Source organism: Sebastes umbrosus, chromosome 6 (assembly GCF_015220745.1).
Source record: "Sebastes umbrosus isolate fSebUmb1 chromosome 6, fSebUmb1.pri, whole genome shotgun sequence".
In the NCBI taxonomy this organism is placed as follows: Eukaryota; Metazoa; Chordata; class Actinopteri; order Perciformes; family Sebastidae; genus Sebastes; species Sebastes umbrosus.
Window position 1 is genome coordinate 18,086,582 of NC_051274.1, and position 20,203 is coordinate 18,106,784.

Here is a 20,203-nt window from a genome sequence, read left to right on the forward strand (position 1 = left end):
ATAAAACATTATTGTACCAAATCCAGCGATGAATGTGAAGGATTTTTATTATATCTGTATAATGAGTAGGACTGCAACTGACGATTAATATCATTATCATTATCGTTTTCTCGATTGATCTAGAAAACTTCAGAAAAATGGTAAAAAAAAAGTGCAATTTCCTATAGGTGAATTTATCATATTTCTCTTTTTTTTTTTCAGACCAACAGTCCAAACTAGGGCTGCAACTTATGATTGTTTTCATTGTTGATTATTTTCTCAATTAGTCGATTCGTTGTTTTGTCTATAAAATATCAGAAGATGGTGAAAATTGTCAATCAGTGTTTCCCAAAGCTCAAGATGACATCTTCAAATGTCTTGTTTTGTCCACAACTCAAAGATATTCAGTTTACTGTCTTAGAGGAGTAAAGAAACTAGAAAATATTAACATTTAAGAAGCTGGAATCAGAGAATTTTAACTTTGTTTTTCTTAAAATATACTCAAACCGATTAAACAATCATCAAAATAGTTGGCAATTAATTTAATAGTTGACAACTAATCGATTAATCGTTGCAGTTCTAGTCCAAACCTTAAGATCTTGAATTTACTTTCACATAGAGGAAAGAAAAACAAATTAAAATTTCACCTTTGAGAAGCTGGGATCAGTGATTGTACCCCAATGTATTTTTTCCTTGAAATATGATAAACAATTACTTCTCAAAATACTGACTTTATTAGCTATTTTTTTTGTTGATTAATAAATAAATCCACTTATCGTTTCAGCTCAAATAATAAGCACTGTATGTGATCCTCTAGCAGCCTGTGAGATAGATGGACCACTTTGTCTTCAGTACGTTATTTTATCACACTCATCCAACATGTCGAAAACTTCTTCACCGAAGTCGTTGTACCTCAGGCTGAAGGAGACAAAAGCAGTAGTTAGGTGCGAGTTTCAAAGCACAAGACAACATTTTAAACTTTATGTCAAGATGGTTTATAATTAAGTGGAGTGAATCAGGCTTACCTCATCTCCAGCATGTTGTGGCTGTCCTGCATGACTTCGACGAGGGCTGGGACGGAGGCGTTAGTTAGTGAGTTGTTTCTCAGCTCCAGGTTCTTCAGAGTCTTACTGGCTCTTATTGCAGCACACAAGTCCTCGACGCAGGCGTCCGTCAAACCGGTCATCTCAACACTACCGTTAAAGAGAAGCAGATTTGAATGTAGTGCTCACTAGAGCTGCAACAATTAGTTAACTAATCAATTAGTCTATTTACTGGAAAATAAGCGGCAACTATTTTGATAATCGATTAATCGTTACATTTTTCATTCAAAAATGGCAGAAAATGCTGTTTTTAGCCTCTCAAATATGGAGATTACTTGCTGTTCTCTGTTTTATATCATATTAAACTGAATATCTTTGGGTTTTGGACTGACAAAACGGGACATTAAAGACATCACCTTGGATTTTGAGAAATTGGGATGGACATTTTTCACTTTTTTCTGACATTTTTTAGATCAAACGATTAATTGATAAGGAAAATAATTGTTCTAGTGCTCACTGCAATGTGGTGATAAAAAGTACAAGGAGATTTCTTTTAAACAATTGTGTCAACTCACTCCAGTTCCTCCAACAGACAGCTTGGATGTGCAACAGCATCCCAAAGATGTTTAACCCCTTGGTCTTCTACTGCGTTTAAACCTACAAGCAGGGACTTGAGTTGAGAGGTGCCACTTCTCAGCACTGAGCTCAGCTCCTTGAACACCGACTGGGTTAACTCGCATCGTATCAAGCTGCAGGGTGAAGCAGAATATACATCAAACATTTGTGAAAGGTGGCACTTCATCACTGAAAAGTCATGAGTGTTAATACATGTGACCCTACCCGAGCTTTTCTATTGGACATCCAGGTCGACTGAGGGCTCGGCAGAGCAGCAGCGCTCCCTCCTGGCCCAATTCATTCACTGACAGGTCCAGCTCTGACAGAGAGCAGTGCTCTGACATCAAGGCCTCCATGAAATGAGGACAGCATGCACCTGTCAACCCGTTGTCAAAGAAACTACAAAGGCAGAAAAAATATGGATGTAAAAGTATGATTCATCACACAATTTCTGCGTTTTATTTAGGTGTTAAGGGATTCTGGTGAGGTATTTTGAATGTCCTATTCGAAGTTTCATCATCACAGACTTACTTGAGGCTCTGCAGTTTGCAAAGTGGGTGTTGCAGGGACTTGCACAAAGCCTCCGCTCCTCTGTCACCAATCTTGTTTTGTGTCAGGTTCACTATTCTCAACTCCGATTGGCCAGAACTCAAAGCTGCTGATAACGCCTCCATCGATGCAGCAGTCAAGTCGCAGCTTTGTAGCCTTTAAATAAACGAAATATGGTAATTTCTAAAAAAATAAATAGACAGCTCTAACAACAAACAAGACTTGTAATACAATTCAACCCTATGTAAAAAGTACGTACTTGAGCTCCTGCAGTTTGCAGAGAGGACTGTGCAGCGCTTTGCACAGTTTTATGAGGCCCTGGTCTCCGATCTGATTAAACCTCAAGTCTAACACACACAGCTGAGAAGTGCCTGAGGTCAGGACGGACACCAGATCTCCACAGATCGCCTCTGTCAGTGTGCATACATGAAGTCTGGGTAAATAAAAAAACAAAATATTAAGGACTTATTAACTTGCTTTTGAGAGATGTATGTTAACATAAAGGTACATTTAAAGAGGACCTATTATACCAACATGTTCTCATCGCAACTCCGCTACTTTGTCCCACCCCTTGGCGTCACTTTATTTTTCGGCATCAAAACCACCATAGTTACCCTTGGCGTCACCTTAGGATTAGGCAACAAAACTACTATAGTTAGGTTTAGGAAAGAAATACATGGATGGGTTAAAAACTACTACGTTACGTGTCTGAAACACTCCTGAAAAGCCCAGTCTGCTCTGATTTGTTGTGATTGGTCAACCGAACCAAACTCTTCGGACTCCGCTCCAACTCCGCTCTAACTAGCTTTGTTTGAGGGCGTTCCCAAACTAGCCACTAGGTAGGTATTATGCAGATGTGTTACTTGGTGACATCACCACGTTACGGAAGAAAAGGTGGGACTTCTAGCAAGGTGTTTCAGGCAGTTCAGGAGCAATGTTTCTGTGGGGGAGACTAACTCCCTTTGGCCTGGACTTTCTAACTTTGCAGACCTTTTACGCGCACAAAAAACAATATAACACTAAAGGAAAGTGAAAAAGCACAAAAGCAAAACAGGTCCTCTTTAAAAGAATGCCTTCAGCTTAAATCTTACTCTAATGTGTGCAGCTTGCAGTCTCTGAGTCCAGCGCAGAGAATTTTGAACTTCTCATCTCCGAGGCGGCTTTGAGAGAGATCCAACTTCTTGGTGAGTCCTCTGCTGAGAGCTGAGGCCAGATGACGGACAGCCCCAGTACTCAAGGTGCAGTCTAACAACCTGGGGGACACAACAGAGCAATCGTACATATGACGGCATACTGAAAACATGAAATGAATGATGCCTAGATGTATGGATTTTTTACATTATCTTATGCGATATGCTCATAGTTGGAGCCAGCATCTCTGCTTGTTCCTCCGTCAGATTCCTCGTACGGTACAGATTCAGCTGCTCCATCTCACCGAGGCACGTGACGACATAATTCAGAGCTGCACAGTCCTGGAGACTCAGGTCTCCGTAGCTGATGCCGATCCGTGCCGAGGGGGTGACGATCTCTTTCACCAAACTCTCGTTTTGAGCTTGATGAAGCAGATGGAAGCAGCGGTGGTGCTTGTCTTTGTAGCATCCCTTCAGCGTCTCCTCTGAGCTGCTTTTAAACCAGCGTTTGAAATCCGTGATCTGATCAGAGTTCAGCCGCCCCAGCAGGGTCTCCAGTGGTCCATGCTGAAGTGGCTCTGAGAGTCCTGACAAGAAGACGTCCAGAAACTTTGCACGGCCTTTGTGCTTTTCCAACATCTCCTCCACACCCTCAGACTTGTCCAGAAAGAAAGACACGGCCAAGAGAAAGTCCTGCATCAGTTGGGAGTGGAAGGAGAAGACACGTCTATCTGACTGGTCTCCATCTACTCGCAAGAAAACACCAACTGAGGTGAGAAACTGTTGGAAACCAAAGGAATCCATTTCCTCTTTGGTGCAGCTTGAATGCTGGTCCAGGGAGCAATGAGATGCGATCTTGCCGAGGGCCGAGACTAGTTCTCTGCTGCGGGCGTCATTCAGCGAGAGCGTCTGAACCAGGTGAACCAGGATGCCCACATACAGCTGAGTTAACGTCTCAGGAAGTGTTGCTCCAGCATCCATCAGAGACTTGTAGACAGAACAAACTGTCCAACAAAACCTTGGGGTGGTGCAGAAGTCATAAAAGCCTAAAGTCCTTTCCATGTGCATTCGTGCTTTGTTGGCAAGAGCCGGGTCAGTAAAGAACTGCTGAAAGTAGGCTTCTCTTTGTGGCTTCAGAAAACCCAACACCTCCACCCGGGTGCCACTCAGAAACTTCAGACATCCTGTCGGCTTGGTTGCCACCACAAAGGCAGCTCCTTTCAGCAGCGACCCGTGAAGCAAACTGGCCACCAAACAGGACAGCGAGGCCGCCTGGCTGGGGTCGGAGCAGAGGGTGTGGGCAGAGGGGTCCAGGCTGTGTTTGCACTGATCCAGATCATCAAAAACCAACAACACATCCTCAGGCTTCTGCAGAACTAGAGGCACGGACTCAGGAGGGATGTGACCGTGACGGTGCAGCATTAATGTCTCCAAAGAGAGCGTCCCATCTAGAGAATTTAAGTCCCTGAACCGGAAATGGAAAACATAAGCAAAGTTCTGAAGGTGCTCTTTTTTTGCCCAGCCCACTACCAGCTTCTCCAGAGCCGTGGTTTTACCTGACCCCTCCGGGCCGACCAGTACCACAGATCTGGTTTCACCACACAGAGCGGTGTGGATGGCACCATCAAGGGAGGGCGAGCTGTCTTCCACATTTCTGTCAGTCGCCTGAGCTTCAGAAGTCAGCGGGGATATGTACTTATTGTTTCTTATCACACACACAGGCTGCTCTCCACCAAGAAGTGTGGACGTGTCATCTGACTTCTTCAGGATGTGAGTCAGCACAGCGGCTTTGTCCATGGTGTAAAGCACTGCTGTGAAAAAATACATAAAATATAATAGTTAACTTTAAGCATGACAGACAGTCTGCAGGCGACATGTCAGTCATGCATTCAGCAAATAAACTGCAGTGTAATCAACTTTACTTCCTGACTTTAGAAGCTGTCTACCAACATGTCCTGCAGGGTACAGTCATAATAACAAGGAAGTAGAGTTACCTTCAGGCTTGTACGCAGCAATGCTGGAAAACAAAGAGAGACAAAGAGAGACAAAGAGAGACGAAGTGTCTTAAAGACAAATATCTTTACAGAAAGCAGACAGATGTTTTGTTTTATAGCTGTGGTGACGCCTTCAACACTGGGAACGCAGCAGCAGCTGCCAATTAAACCACGTGGTACAAAACCGGAAATACGTGTGTTTTTAAGCCCTGTGCTCTGCCTGACAGGCGACAGGGAGTGAACACTAGCATACTATTTTATTTATTTATTTATTTATTTGCACATATATAAAACTGTACAAAATCCAGTCAATTAAAAAAAACAAACAAGAAATGTGTCAGGAGAGGTCAAGAAGCCACAGGCTTATATACAAAAGGACGTCCCCCAGGAGAAAAATAAACAATAACAAAAAAAGGAAGAAAGATCTAAACTAACATAATTTTTAAAATACAACAAAAGTTAAACAACAACAAGAAGTACAGAAAATGTGCAGAAAAAACCTAACCAAACAGTGGAAAACAATCCAATAAAAACAATGAAATACATACAAAAAACAGTACAGAAAAAAAAGAAAATATATCTAAACATATCAAAAGATAATTAGACATCATGAATTAAATGTGATGATAATTTCCTTTTAAAATGTTCTAAGGATAATGAGCTCTTTTTATTCAACAAAGTGAGTATAGCATATATATACGTGATTTGGGATATTATAAGTAAAATGAACCCTACTCATAAACATTGGTATTTTATTTTATTTATTTATTTGCACATATATAAAACTGCACAAAATCCAGTCAATGAAAAAAACAAACAAGAAATGTGTCAGGAGAGGTCAAGAAGCCACAGGCTTATATACAAAAGGACGTCCCCCAGGAGAAAAATAAACAATAACAAAAAAAGGAAGAAAGATCTAAACTAACATAATTTTTAAAATACAACAAAAGTTAAACAACAACGAGAAGTACAGAAAATGTGCAGAAAAAACCTAACCAAACAGTGGAAAACAATCCAGTACAAACAATGAAATACATACAAAAAACAGTACAGAAAAAAGAAAATGTATCTAAACATATCAAAAGATAATTAGACATCATGAATTAAATGTGATGATAATTTCCTTTTAAAATGTTCTAAGGATAACGAGCTCTTGATAACATGTATTTTTGGTGATCCATATTTGTACACCACGATATCTGAGGGAGTACTGGCCATGTTTTGTTTTGTAAAAACACAGGTGAAGATGATTAACCTGTCTAGTATTATGTGAATGAATTTGAGAATTAGATTTAAAGAAGTTGCTAAACGATGATTGTAGAGAAGAAGGCAAGAACATATATTTATATATCAATACACATATCTGATGAATATACTTGAATCTACTTACTACTAACATAAGAGTTTGAATGTGTCCTCATAGCAGTGGTGGCTGGTGACTCAAACAAATTGTGTAAAATGTTATTTTACCGTAGTTGCCTACTTATCTCTACTTTCTTTCTTTATTAAACAAAAGAACATAATTCACATTCAGTATAACAATAACAAAAGAGCAAGGGTTATATCACGCTAAACAGAAATATTAACACCTACACATAGGCCTATTGAGTGTCTTAATAGCCCTTTTCTTAGTCAAACTAGAAAGTGGTTTCACATATTGCTCCTTCAAGAAAAAAACAAATAAGGTATTTATTGTTAAATTTATATTTATGAATAAATGATACAAAAAAATGTTTTGGGGGGTTTTGAAGGAACTAAACACCACATTTCCCAAAATAATGTCTTTAAAGATATGAGCAATGACAAATATGCAAAGGTCTTTTTTTAATTTCTACATGTAATGAGAATGATTGACAAGGTAATAATCATGAATAATTTTGAAGAACTTAACCTCATTCACTATTAGGTATTTATGAGGAAGAATGCAGACCTTCTTCCATTAGCTTATATATCATTAACAAACATGCAGGTGTCACTGTAAAGCAATTTAATTAGAATTGATTAAATAATGGATTTTCTTCCAAAGAAGAGAGAATTTTCTTTTTTATATTAATATTTTTTTAATATTTTGATCTCCCTCTTGCCTCTCAAAAATGGAGGAGGACCAGCCTCCACTGCCTCATAGCAATGACACTTTGCAGCCAAATTGCTCCTAAATTAAATGTAGTGGTGATAATTAACTCAAGTACTATACTTTTATACTTATACTCTAATACATTTCAGAGGGAAAGATTGTACTTTTACTCCACTGCATTTTTGTGACAGCTTTAGATACTTTGTGTACACAAAGGAACTTTGCACAATACAGGAAATTGCAGAAATGGAGAGATAACCTATAGGGTCAGAAATGAGGAAACAGAATATAAGAGGCGTTGGTCAAAGTGGTTGAGACGCAAGACAATGACTTAAGTAAAAGATCTGAGTACTTCTTCTACCACTGGAAAAAATAACACATATCTGAATTAGTGTGTTAAAAATAACCTGTCTTTTAAATAGTAAATCTGAGCACCTGATGAACAAAAATAATATCCTAAAATACAAAATATACTTCTATTTCTTACAAAATACTGGTTGTTTATTTATTTATCAAAATAAATCCCCTTACTTTCCATGTATTAGTGTACAGGAAGACCAAGTCACTAAACCTCTGTAAAACAGCCCCTCAGGCCATGAAGTCCTTTCAAACTGGTTTATTCTGGTCAGAGGTCAGCATGATGTTGTGAATATCTGCTCCAGGCTGTAGTTTCTCTGAACAAGCACTGGATAGCAGCAATTCACTCTTTTCCCCCCAGAGTCTGGTCAGCTGTGGCATACTTGGTGATCTGCATTGGAATAACATGATATAAATTTCAACTTGTGCAAAAACAAAGAAAGTGTCTGCATTTCAAAACACATCATTATATTTTCCGTGATATCTTAAGACATTTTTTTTGTTCTGACCAAACTGGCAAACTGTGTTGAAATTGCAAAAAATAGAAAAAGTTATTGTACATTTCCACAAAAAAAAGACTATAATGCAAGTATTTTAATTTTAAAAGTTTAACTGCTGGAAGAAGTCTCCTACTTCATTGTTAAGTCCATTCACAGTGTGTGCGACCTGAAGGTTTCAAGTTTCCATATCACACTTAAGTCTAAGTCTAAGTTACGTATTGAACCATGATTGGCTTCAAAATGTCACAAAATCATGCTCATATCTATACCTGTTCAACTGAGATTTAAGGAGAGCACAGGGAAACTTCAAAGTGAAAACAACTTTCTAGTGTCAAACTCTGCACACATCGCACACGGGGGAAGTTTGCCTTCAGAGATTTCTGCCAGAAAGGGTTTATTTTAACCAAAACCAACCATGATCTTCTCTTAAACCATTACCAAGTAGGTTGTGGCCTAAACTTAAGGAGATTTCTGGCAGAAAGCCCTGAAGGCAAATTTCTCCAATGTGCACACAGATCTTTCTGCACAGTGAAGGTCAAACATCCAAGTAAAGAAAAACACAGTGTTGAGTGGAGGCAGACTTTAAAGTCTCATCAACATGAATTGACAGAATATTATTAGGGCTGTCAATCAATTGAAATTTATAATCGTGATTAATCACATGATTGTCCATAGTTAATCGTGATTAATTGCAAATTAATTGCATATTTTTCATCTGTTCAAAATGTACCTTAAAGGGATTTTTGTTAGTAAGTATTTATTACTCTTATCAACATGGGAGTGGGCAAATATGCTTGCTTTATGCAAATGTATGTATATATTCATTATTGGAAATCAATTAACAACACAAAACAATGACACATGTTGTCCAGAAACCCTCACAGGTACTGCATTTAACATAAAATAAACATGCTCAAATCATAACATGGCAAACTCAAGCCCAACAGGCAACAATAGCTGCAGGGACCAGTTTGAAAATGGTCATGCCAGTTTTTCCTCGCCAAAATTTCCATGGCGACAGACATGGTTGGTACCAATGGATTCCTTAGGTTTTCTAGTTTATATATGATACCAGTAACTTCACTCTAGCTTTAAGACTGAGCCCGCTACAACCTAAAAATCACAAGTAGCGTTAAAGAAATTAGTGGCGTTGAAATGAATTTGCATTAACGCGTTAGTATCGCGTTAACTTTGACAGCCCTAAATATTACACCTGTTGTCAGACTAGATTGGACATATAAATAATTCCATAAAACAACCAATCATTGTGCAACCCTGTGTTGTAAAATTACAAATAAATGAACCCTGTAACTTCATTGTGTTTTTGGTGTCACGTCAGCAGCTGTTGCTGAAATTTGCAGCATGTTTTGACGGGGATTGGAAGAGGAGAATAACCAAATGTACTGAATTCAATAAAAAAGGAAGACAAGTGATCATGCAGCTGAGCACATCTTTATTGTAAACACAGGAAGTAGTTGTTAATGTGACAACAGGAGGAGAAAAATAAACAAATAAGACACACATTTGGCTCATTGGTGCAGTTGGCTTATTGTAGCTCACAAAGAAATTCATGTAAAGGTTAGAGTTAAATGGCCACAGTGATCCAGCAGGCTAATGCGCTGCAGTGTTTTTAGGCATCTGATGAGTCCACTGTCTGGATGAGAACCGTATTTGACCTTTGCGTCGGGAGGTTGTAATCCTGGACGGCTGTTGTGGAGAGGACAGTAGTGTTAACCTGGATGGCTGTTGTGGAGAGGACAGTAGAAATATTACATACAACCACACACACACACACACACAGCGGGCTGTCATAACAATCCTAATGCTGCCAGAAGTAAAAATGGTGTCATCTTCAGCTTAAAAAGTACTTACTTTTGGTGGGAACTGTTTGGATGTTGACAATAGAGGCCTGTCCAAGTCTGTCAGGGAGAAAGCAGGAATTACATATAAAAATACATAATGGTGTAGGCATTCATGTACTGGCAAAAATAAAATGTGTATTAAAGATGAACTCCATTGATTTTACACATAAAAGTCTTTATACAGGGTAAGTGTGGAATGGGCTCGTTGTGACCCCTTGAAGCCGTTGGGGGGATAAACACCCACGACAACTGCGGTTCTCACCGACCATCAAACACCACTGGGTGTTTGTGGGTAATGTAGGCGCCAGGTTTTAACAAGGAAAAATAAAACGTGGAATAAAAAAAACATGATATCTCTGCTTCTGCTGCATCAATATTGATTTCTTTTAACTGTCCATCTATATATATATACATTATGTTGTAGGAATGTGATGATATATCGGTGGAAAACTCTTTGAAGCTGCTATGACCTCAAACTGATGATTATCACAAGTCAAAACAAGTTTCATTTTCAGAAATGCTTTTCCCTCCCCTTAAAGGGACTGTTTGTAAGATTCAGAAATGCTTGTTAACAGCGCCACCTGTGGCCGTTAAGTCAACGAAAGTCAGCGTCGAGCTCGCGCTTGCTCGCTCTAAATAGACATGAATGAGCATCGCTCAAAACAGTGAGGTGACACACGTCAGCTAAAACCACAATATCACTCTATATTTCACCTGCTTGGCAGTAATGTTATCTGACCAGATGAAGGTCTCTCCATGAATCAATGCTGATCCTAGTGTTTGCAAATTTCCCCACTGCGGGACTAATAAAGGAATATATTATCTTTCCTGTCTCAGCCTCCCGACTGGAGGGAGACACCGGCATCTAGTCAGAGACGATAAAGTTTCTCGCTGCGGAGCCCCGTCAATTCACAAGACACGGGAAACCTCTGTTGGTCTGGAGGAGCTGCAGCAGTTATTTCTGCACAAACGTCCACTGTACATTCACTAGATATTCTCAGAGCTACGAACTCTCCTGCAGTGTGTAGTGTGCACGCATGAACGTGAGGTGGAGCGAGAACGAGCGTGGTGTGTGAGTGAAGGCAAGCAGGCAGAGGAGCAGAGGAGCAGAGACTCCGGCCCTGGAGACCAAAGCTACGGTCTCCACCTCGTACTACGTTTGCCGCCAACACTGTTTTGCAAGACGGGCTTCACTAGATAGAACTTTGAGGTTTTGGTGCTTCCGTGTAGTTTGTGTTGGAGTCTGATGGTAAGTGTGCACAGGGAGTCTGAACAGCATTGCCACACGCGAGCGCGCGCATGGGAAACCGACCCGGGTGATTTATACGTGTAAAAAGTTACAAACAGTCCCTTTAAAAGCCTAAATTACCCTTCAACCATTGAGTTATTATGTTATGACAACTTGACACTGCTGAGCTCTACCGATGTAACTCACCTCTCCTCCTCTCCCTCCAGCAGTTTCCTGTAGGTGGAGATCTCTATGTCCAGGGCCAGCTTTGTGTTCATGAGTTCCTGGTACTCTCTGACCTGCAGAGCCATGTCCTGCTTGGCCCTCTGCAGAGCTAGCTCCAGATCCCTGATGCGAGCCTTGGCGTCCAGCACGGCCGCCTCCCCACGCTGCTCCACTTCGACTACCTGCCCATCAAGGCTGGTGCGCTGAAAATGGTGCAGGGATAGGCGGTGTAAGCATTCAATAAGATCTGAGCATGTCAATCAGCCCTTTGAAATAGACGATTTAATATTTTTTATTGACTTTTCCTTTGAGGATGTGTCATGTAAATTTAACTCTGTTGTTCTTAAGTGTTAAGCTGGAAAATGATTGCTTTTACTCCATGTAATATAGTTGATTTTGCTTTCTTTTAAGCACCTTGTTCTTTATTCTTTACTGATTTATAACACCTGTCAGCAAATAAAACCTAAGGCTTAAAGCATGCATACAAGTCCAGTTGCCTTCAACTTTCAACATATCAGGCACTCTATAAACCTTTCACTCACCTGTGCCTTTACAGCCAGGATCTCATTCTGCAGGCGGTTGATCATTCGGTTGAGTTCAGATATTTCTCCCTTGGTGCTCTGCAGCTTACTGCCATACTGACCGGCCTCAGCAGTCATCTGATCAAACTGGTGCCGAGGAACAAATATATGAGATCAGTCATTATCAGGTTTGACATGGGTGGTCAAAAAGACAGGGTACTCTAGTAGGTTTAGAAGCTTTCATGTTTCTAGTTTTATAGACAAACTTGTTTTACTACAAATTTTATTACATAAACAGCGACATGTAATTATTCATTATAGGTTTATTTAGTTCTTTACCTTGGTCTTGTGCCAGCTTTCAGCTTCTTCGCGGCTGCGAGCAGCGATGTCCTCGTACTGAGCCTTAACCTCGGCCACGATCTGATCCATGTTCAGGCCGCGGGAGTTGTCCATCTGCACCACCACAGACGTCTCCTTCATGCTCTCCTGCAGCTCACGCAGCTCCTTTTAGAGAACAACACATACAGCAACAGTAAGAAGACAAAAAATCCTCACATTCTGTTTATATTTTCTTATATTATACAAATTTTCAGCGAGTGGTTGCATACCTCGTCATACAGAGCCATGAGGAATTTGTATTCATCACTGAGAACAGACAAACCGTCGTCTAGATCCACCTTGGACATGTAGCCTGCGTCCACATCCTGCAGGCAGCCAGGAAAAAACAAAACATCACTTTAAAATGTGTGGCCAAGATTATTTTATAATAACCCTGGTAATAGATAATACCGTTTTGTAGCTGAACAAGGAAAAGTATTAGTAGAGAAAATGCTTAAAAACTGTGATTGTGATGAGTTTGTGCAAAAGAGCTTAATCTGGCTTGAGCTGTTATTTTTCTTTACTTTAAAGAGCACAGTGTTATACACACTCAGAAAACAAGTGTCTATCCAGCCAACATGACTGCATACTGTACCTTCTTGAGCAGGACAAACTCATTCTCCGCATCACTCCTCTGATTGATCTCATCCTCATAGCTGAAACAACACACAATTATCAGATTACTCACGCTGTTTGCGCTTAAATACTACATGTGTTAACCGCCACTCCAGTTCACACACTGTAATAGTCAGTTTCTTTCACTACACCTTCTTACTTTGTCTTGTAGGTGTACACGTTGTTGTGCATGGCATTGCTCTCCATGTCAAGTCTGTATTTGTCATTGTTGAGGATGTCCAACTGCTTTTGCAGGTTGGCGATGTAGGACTTCATCATGGGGTCAATGTTGGAGGAGGCTGAGGTCTGTCCCTGCAGCAGCTTCCACTTGGTTTCCAGCATTTTGTTCTGTTGCTCCAGGAATCTTACCTGTGGCACGAGGAGGAAGTACCAACCAAATCAAACAGACATCTTTTATAGAGATAATAGAAGTCGTTGACCTTTAAATATCAGTTCAAATGCCAATACTGAATCTTGATGGATTATCAGGGTGATCAAAAAGAAGTAAATCTGACACTCAACATCCATCAGCAAGAGTTGAAATGTCCTCTTACCTTATCAATGAATGAGACGAAGCGGTTGTTGAGACCCTTGATCTGCTCTTTCTCCTGGTTGCGCACAACTTGTACGTTGGGGTCGATGTCTATCGTCATGGGGACAAGCAGGCTCTTGTTGACGGTCACGGCTGTAATCGTCTTGTTAGCCGCGGTGCTGATCTTGGGGATGGAGTAGGATCCCAGGGACAGGCTACTGAAGCCCCCCGAAGACGTGCGTAGTCCTGGGCGGCTGCTGTACTTGCTCCTCAAACTCATTGTGGTGCCGTGTGGAGATTTCACTGTTGGATGGAGGATGGAGAGGGTCGGGTGGTGGTTGAGCTCTGTCTGCGCAGCTCTTCGTCTTTTGGGTTCTACTTTATAAGTAGTTTGGGGAGTGGCGCGATAGTGAAGTTATGTGGCTCCCAAATGTGGGTAAACCAGTCTGACACATGCCACCTGCTCTCCCACCCACCTCCACTCTTATCGCTGCATTGTTTCTGTTGTTTCGTTGGAATTCAGGCCTGCTCTGCAGCTTCAAGTACATTTGAGTTATACATTTAAGTGTTTTCTCAAGGTGTGCACTGGGTCTGTCCCAAAGTAGAAAGAAAAGTCATGACTGTGATCCAAGAACTCAACAAGAGCCCAAATCTTCACAGATAATAAATGAATGTGTGCATGTGTGGAATCAGAATAAATGTTTATATTGTTTTTATGTCCAAATGAGATTTCATTGTAGTGTACAGTAGTGCTGCAGGGAGCACTAAAACAGGTCGCAATAGCTGGTAAAAGGCAAATATCGAGTGATTTAACCTGCAGGATTGTCAGGTGTTCTTCATTAAAAATTAAGGCCCCAAAAGATGACAATCATTTTACTGTAGAGCAGGGGTTTTCAAAGTGTCAGACTGCGGGCGTCCCCTCAGACAAAGAAAGAGGTGCCCCCTTGGTTTACTTGCTTAGTTTCGCTCAATTCCTGGATGCCTATGGGATTATGATTATGTTATTTGATCACATAGACACTCAACAATTGAGCCAAGATAGTCTAATATTGCTGTTTGACAAAACTTCAGACTACACCAAATACTTAAAAGGTCTGTCCTAAAGACATTTATTATTTTCTGACTTTGGGAAAAAAAAAACGTAAAATCACCCAAAACTACTGTATCTCTGAGTCTGAACCAAATCCCACACATTTGGGCTATTCTCTATGTGATCTTCTTTTGATAACTTATATAATATGTTTTCACTTCCTCCCCCTGAAACTGTCTGGAGCCCCCCTGAGGAGGCCTCAGGGGGGCTCCAGACAGAAAACCTCTGCTTTAGGCGATATGGAGATTACCTAGGACAGTGGTTTTCAAAGTAGGGTCCGGGGACCCCCAGGGGTCCTTGGGGGGGTCCATAAGTAACACAATGACAGAATATATTACTATTTTGGTCGTGGGTTTCATACACTTTCTGTAATAAAGCTTCTAAAAGCAAAAATCCTAGCAAATGGGGGTCCGTGGTCTACTTTGTGTCAGTTTAGTGGTCCTTGACGTGAAAAAGTTTGGGAACCACTGACCTAGAAAATGTGCCCAAATATTATAAAACCCTTTTGGAAGAGTCTTTATCACATATCTATCAGTCAGTGGATGTCCTGAGATTATAAAATGTTTTTAACATTTGTGCCAACCTTTTGCTTCCTGGTAAAAACTAGATTGAATCAAGATGTTGGAATTGTTGCTACAGACAATTCATATTAAATGTTATGTCATAAACCAGCGTTGGCAAAAGACAAAACTGGGCTGTCCTCTTGGTGTCAAATAATCTTTGCTCTCTTTCAAACTCTCCCTCTCTTCCTTTTGAGATTAGCCAATCATTGCCTTCCTCTAAAAAAACAACTACAGAGAAAATACCTCTCTCTCTACAAACAGGTTTATTTTGGAGGTTTGTCAAGACTGTGCCTCTGACGCTGTGCCATCTAGGTAAGTAATGCTGGGAGAGACTGTGTGAGTGTCTATGTTGTGTATATTTGAAGCAATACTGAATCATTTTATAAATGTATTTTAAATCAATGTCTCTATTAGCTCTTGTCAGATATGAAGATTGCCTCCTTCAACATACAGAGGTTTGGACTGGCTAAAGTCTCAGATTCAGATGTCCTGTCAACTCTCGTTAAGGTAAAACACGTCTCATTGGCAAAGACATTACACAGCGAAAGATAAGTAATAATGATAAGGGTTTAGTTTTGAAAAATGCGTGGCTTGTGTCACTGAGCCAAGAAGGAACAAGAAATGACTGGAATGTGTGCAGTATGAAGTGTGTGATTCCTGTATTCATGAAACTATCACAAAGAATGACATGCATTAAAGGTTAAAATGTGTCCTCTTTTGTCTTTTGTAGATTGTGTCTCGATACGACATCATAGTGATCATAGAGGTGGTGGATGTGAGCGGAGCTTCGGTTCGACTCTTGTTGAAAGAACTGAACAAGTGAGTTTTCTTTTTTTTTTTTTATTTCTGAATGAAGCAATGATTGTTGATGTTGGTTTTACACCATATGTGTGTTTACTTCAGAGTCAACACAACCCATCACTACGCTCTGCAGCTTAGTACCCGCCTAGGGAGGAACAGATACAAGGAACAGTTTTTATTTCTGTACAGGTGAGATCAAATCGCATCAACGCCAGACTGTAATACTTTTGGAATATAACCATCAAACAGCTGCACTAAAAGCCCTTTTCGTCCCACCGGAAGGGACGATGTCGTCGACCTGATCGACCGCTATCAATATGAAGACAACCAGGAGAACGACGTGGATGCTTTTGCAAGAGAGCCGTATATTCTCCACTTCAAACCACACAACACAGGTCAGTCTTAACTGGAGCTTTAAGGAATAACAAGGAGTTATGGATATCAGTGTGTAACGACGTTTGTGGTGTGTCTGAGTCATCAAGTCTATAAATGGACTTGTTTGTTTTCTTCAAGGTGAGTGAGACGGATTTAGTTTGGCATGTTTTTCAAAGGAGCAGAGGGCTAGTTTATCAAGTTAGTCAGCTTCTTCTGTGTGCATCCACACATGTCATGATGGGACATGTTCTCGGAGAGATGAGCATTTTGTGGCTTACGGGATTGTTTACGGTTGCAGTGCTGCAGGATATAGTGCTGATCCCGGTCCACACCAAACCATGGGACTCAGAGAGAGAGCTGGATGAGCTGTACGAGGTCTTCCTGGTGGTCAAAGACAAATGGAAAACTGATGTGAGTTGCATTGTTGTATTTTAGCAGCACGGCGTCACCTGAGAGGAGCGCTTTAATGAGTTCATGGTACACAAGATTTACACCATCACATATTTCTATTTTATACTCGTATATCAGAGGATTCACACCAATTATGTGGCCTATAAATTATATATGAATAATGCTGTAACATGGCTCTTTTGATGGGATTTCTCTGCAAGGGATATAAGAACTTTTATGAGCACTAAAAATGGCCATTTCTGATTTCCCCTAGAACATAATGATCCTGGGGGATTTCAATGCAGATGGTGCATATGTCACCCCTAACGAGATGAAGGAGATTCGTATTCGCAGTGACAAGAATTTCCACTGGCTGATTGGTGATGACGTGGACACCATGGCAAAAACATCGACCGACCACACCTACGACCGGCATGTGTACATTAATGAACTCCATTCATGCAACGCCAGAGGAGCTGGGAAACTGAACACAGTGTCATTATATATGAATTAATGGAATGATTATCCAACAGGATTGTGGTGTATGGAGAAGATATGCTGGCAGCCTTTGTGCCAAACTCAGCCAAGCCATTCAATTTCCACAAAGAGTTTGCTATGACAGAAGAAATGGTGAGTTGTCCCTCATTGTCTCAGTACCTATACTGTATGACAATAAAGTTAAATCTAATTCAGGGGTTTTCAAAGTCTGAGACTGTGGGCTTCCCCTCAGACAAAGTTTTTAAAGAGTCGCCCCCTCACCTCCCCTTTAGTTTACTTGCTTACTTTTGCTAAATCATCATGATTAGGGTTGCAGCTAACAATTATTTTCATTGTCAATTAATCTGTCGATTGATTTCTTGATTAATTGATTAGTTGTTTTGTTCTATAAAATGTGAAAAATGGTGAAAAATGTCACTCATGGTTTCCAAAAGCCCAAGATGACGTCTTCAAATTTCTTGTTTTGTCCACAACTCAAAGATATGCAGTTAACTGTCAAGAAACCAGAAAGTATTCACATTTAAGAGGCTGGAATCAGAGAATTTTGACTTTTTTTCCCTTAAAAAAATACTTAAACCAATTAATCAATTAGAAAAATAGTTGGCGATTAATTTAATAGTTGACAATTAATCCATTAATCATTGCAGCTCTAATCATCAATTTTGTTATTTGATCCAATAGACACTCAACAATTGAGCCAAGATAGCCTAATATTGCTGTTTTACATAACTTCAGAGTACACCAAATACATCAAAAAGGTCTGTCCTAAAGACATTTATTATTTTCTGACTCTGGGAAAAAAAACCGTAAAATCACCCAAAACTACTGTATCTCTGAGTCTGAACCAAATCCCACACATTTGGGCTATTCTCTATGTGATCTTCTTTTGATAACTTATATAATATGTTTTCACTTCCTCCCCCTGAAACTGTCTGGAGCCCCCCTGAGGAGGCCCCCCTTCCACTTTAAAAACCTCTGATCTAATCTAATAACCAGCATGTTCTGCACTTGTAAAGCTTCTTTTTCACTGCCCTGTTTTGTGGCAACATCATTCCTCCCCGCAGGCCCTGAGAGTGAGCGACCACTACCCTGTTGAGGTAGAGTTACGTAAGGCTCCTCCTTTCTGGGTGACAAACAGTCACGAAAGCCGTGCCATTGTTGATGCAAAGCGAGCATCAGGTAACAGAGCTGTCACAGGTAAAGAAAAAAACTGTAATTCATTCTGACAGACATTGTAGTAAAGTATTTGTGAGAGGAGCTGACCTACTTTTACTTCTTTTAACATTTACAGTACAGTGTGGCCTCTGTGAAAGGGTGCAATTAAGGGGAGGGAATGCTTGGAATTTGGGAGTGTTTCTTGTAAAACAATTTTACAGCTCAACTTTTTATGGTTTTACTCATGATTTAAATGCACATGCTTTGACATGGAACTATTGTGATTGACCCAAGTCAATGCTTCCTAATTCAGCTATTTTAGGTGAAAGGGAACACACTGAATGTGGTCTTTTTCGCAGGATTTGTTGACAATAACAACAGATTATCAACAGCCTTTAAGATAGAAGCTCAGTCTACTGACACAAGTTGAAATGAAACATTGAGGCACTAATGTCCAATCATTTGCCAGACCATAGCATTTCAACTCTTAGAAGTTGATTTCAAAATACACATATTTGAGAAATCTTTCCAGGGACAGTTATTACACACGATGCCTATTACTAATTGGGCTATTATGTGTTTTTGTGTGTGTGTGTGTGTGTGTGTGTGTGTGTGTTCTACTCACAGAGAGTCTGCAGGTTGACGTGTTGAAACTACAAAAGGAAAACCTCCTGCTAGAGCGGGAAAAACTTCAACTTCAGATCTCCTTATTAAAAGAGCGGCTTGCCAAACTGAAAGAAGACTAGAAGATCTCAAACGCGACAAGTTTTGCCTAGCTGTTTTTCATTTCATCATCATTTGTGTAATTTATATTGCAAAAATAAATAAATAACGGTTTCATACATGAATGTTTCCCTTATTTAATGAAGTAAACAGCATTGTGGCCTGTATATAGCCTTAAACCTGCAGAAGGCAGTATATTTTTGGCATCATTGGGCAAAAATTCCATAATAACATTTCAGCATATTGTAATTGAAGTGTTCTGAGCGATAACTAGACTTCTGCACCTCCTCATGGCTCTGTTTTCAGGCTTTAACAAATCTAGCCCGTGACGGGAGACTTTTGCCAATCACAGGTCAATATTCTGTTACTGTAATGCCTATAAAATGTTTTCAGAAACATCTTGTAGTGTACTGTTTAGCTGTAAAATTAGAAAGTTTGCTCCGTCTCGCGGGTGGTGCTTGGTATTTACTCAACTTATCTCAACATGGCTGCCGGGTCACAAACGTTCTCATTTTACAGCTAAACAGGACATAGAGCATGTGATTTTTTTTTCAGATTACCTGTCTCATGCATTACTGTCAGGACTATATCCTGACTGTTTTATAAAAAAATACTTTTATTAATCATATTTGCCTTAATTCTACCCACTGCAGCTTTAAGAGCTTTAACCACAATGGAAACAAGTTATCCTTTAACTTTATTGTGTTATCCTCGACATTTTAACAGTTAATATGTAATTGTAAATGATCTCTCTCTCTCTCTCTCTCTCTCTCTCTCTCTCTCTCTCTCTCTCTCTATATATATATATATATATAATTTATTTGTATATGTCAAATAAATCAAATTCTAGTTTGTCTTCAAGTCAAATGGTCAAACAGATGAGAGTTTATTATAAGATAAGATAGGATAAGATATTCCTTTATTAGTACCGCAGTGGGGACATTTGCAGTGTACAGCAGCAATGGGGATAGTGCAAAAAACAAGATGCATCAGCTAACACAGTAAG

General features: G+C 40.0%; 3 protein-coding genes across 5 annotated transcripts; 1 reads left to right on the forward strand and 2 right to left on the reverse strand.

Moving 5' to 3' along the window:
* Window positions 1–506: 506 nt before the first annotated feature.
* On the reverse strand, window positions 507–5,500 carry si:ch73-233m11.2 (NACHT, LRR and PYD domains-containing protein 3). Of its 2 annotated transcripts, none has more exons than XM_037773798.1 (9): window positions 5,311–5,500; window positions 3,525–5,127; window positions 3,278–3,439; window positions 2,446–2,619; window positions 2,169–2,342; window positions 1,863–2,036; window positions 1,598–1,771; window positions 1,005–1,172; window positions 507–897 (listed from the first exon to the last, which is right to left on the reverse strand). In XM_037773798.1, exons 2-9 carry the CDS (start codon window positions 5,111–5,113, stop codon window positions 828–830), a joined length of 2,685 nt encoding a protein of 894 aa, XP_037629726.1. In that variant the 5' UTR covers window positions 5,114–5,127; window positions 5,311–5,500; the 3' UTR covers window positions 507–827. The 2 variants fall into 2 exon arrangements, with proteins under 2 accessions (XP_037629726.1, XP_037629727.1); XM_037773799.1 differs by having other exon boundaries at window positions 3,525–5,124; window positions 5,311–5,489.
* A 4,171-nt stretch (window positions 5,501–9,671) lies between these two features.
* Window positions 9,672–14,015, reverse strand: LOC119490676 (keratin, type II cytoskeletal 8-like). Of its 2 annotated transcripts, none has more exons than XM_037774192.1 (9): window positions 13,625–14,015; window positions 13,231–13,439; window positions 13,051–13,111; window positions 12,686–12,781; window positions 12,417–12,581; window positions 12,099–12,224; window positions 11,539–11,759; window positions 10,114–10,160; window positions 9,672–9,984 (listed from the first exon to the last, which is right to left on the reverse strand). In XM_037774192.1, exons 1-9 carry the CDS (start codon window positions 13,880–13,882, stop codon window positions 9,872–9,874), a joined length of 1,296 nt encoding a protein of 431 aa, XP_037630120.1. In that variant the 5' UTR covers window positions 13,883–14,015; the 3' UTR covers window positions 9,672–9,871. The 2 variants fall into 2 exon arrangements, with proteins under 2 accessions (XP_037630120.1, XP_037630121.1); XM_037774193.1 differs by having other exon boundaries at window positions 9,672–9,948; window positions 13,625–13,882.
* A 1,440-nt stretch (window positions 14,016–15,455) lies between these two features.
* Window positions 15,456–19,318, forward strand: LOC119490678 (deoxyribonuclease-1-like). The gene is made up of 10 exons (XM_037774194.1): window positions 15,456–15,567; window positions 15,670–15,762; window positions 15,986–16,074; window positions 16,159–16,245; window positions 16,339–16,451; window positions 16,730–16,842; window positions 17,096–17,253; window positions 17,355–17,451; window positions 18,384–18,516; window positions 19,102–19,318. The coding sequence occupies exons 2-10, from the start codon at window positions 15,682–15,684 to the stop codon at window positions 19,218–19,220; spliced, it is 990 nt and encodes a 329-aa protein (XP_037630122.1). The 5' UTR covers window positions 15,456–15,567; window positions 15,670–15,681; the 3' UTR covers window positions 19,221–19,318.
* Window positions 19,319–20,203: the final 885 nt, after the last annotated feature.

What these genes read in the sequence shown, in the direction of transcription:
- LOC119490676 (XM_037774192.1), bottom strand. Translation starts at nt 13,882, where the DNA reads ATGAGTTTGAGGAGCAAGTACAGCAGCCGCCCAGGACTACGCACGTCT. An exon ending in AGTTTGTCCTGCTCAAGAAG is followed by an intron (nt 12,782 to 13,050) that starts GTACAGTATGCA and finishes GGCTGCCTGCAG; the next exon opens with GATGTGGACGCAGGCTACAT. An exon ending in AAAGCTGGCACAAGACCAAG is followed by an intron (nt 12,225 to 12,416) that starts GTAAAGAACTAA and finishes CCTCGGCACCAG; the next exon opens with TTTGATCAGATGACTGCTGA.
- si:ch73-233m11.2 (XM_037773798.1), bottom strand. Translation starts at nt 5,113, where the DNA reads ATGGACAAAGCCGCTGTGCTGACTCACATCCTGAAGAAGTCAGATGAC. An exon ending in TGCAAACTGCAGGAGCTCAA is followed by an intron (nt 2,343 to 2,445) that starts GTACGTACTTTT and finishes GTTTATTTAAAG; the next exon opens with GCTACAAAGCTGCGACTTGA. An exon ending in CACAACATGCTGGAGATGAG is followed by an intron (nt 898 to 1,004) that starts GTAAGCCTGATT and finishes TGTCTCCTTCAG; the next exon opens with CCTGAGGTACAACGACTTCG.
- LOC119490678 (XM_037774194.1), top strand. Translation starts at nt 15,682, where the DNA reads ATGAAGATTGCCTCCTTCAACATACAGAGGTTTGGACTGGCTAAAGTC. An exon ending in AAGACAAATGGAAAACTGAT is followed by an intron (nt 16,843 to 17,095) that starts GTGAGTTGCATT and finishes GATTTCCCCTAG; the next exon opens with AACATAATGATCCTGGGGGA. An exon ending in AGGTAACAGAGCTGTCACAG is followed by an intron (nt 18,517 to 19,101) that starts GTAAAGAAAAAA and finishes TTCTACTCACAG; the next exon opens with AGAGTCTGCAGGTTGACGTG.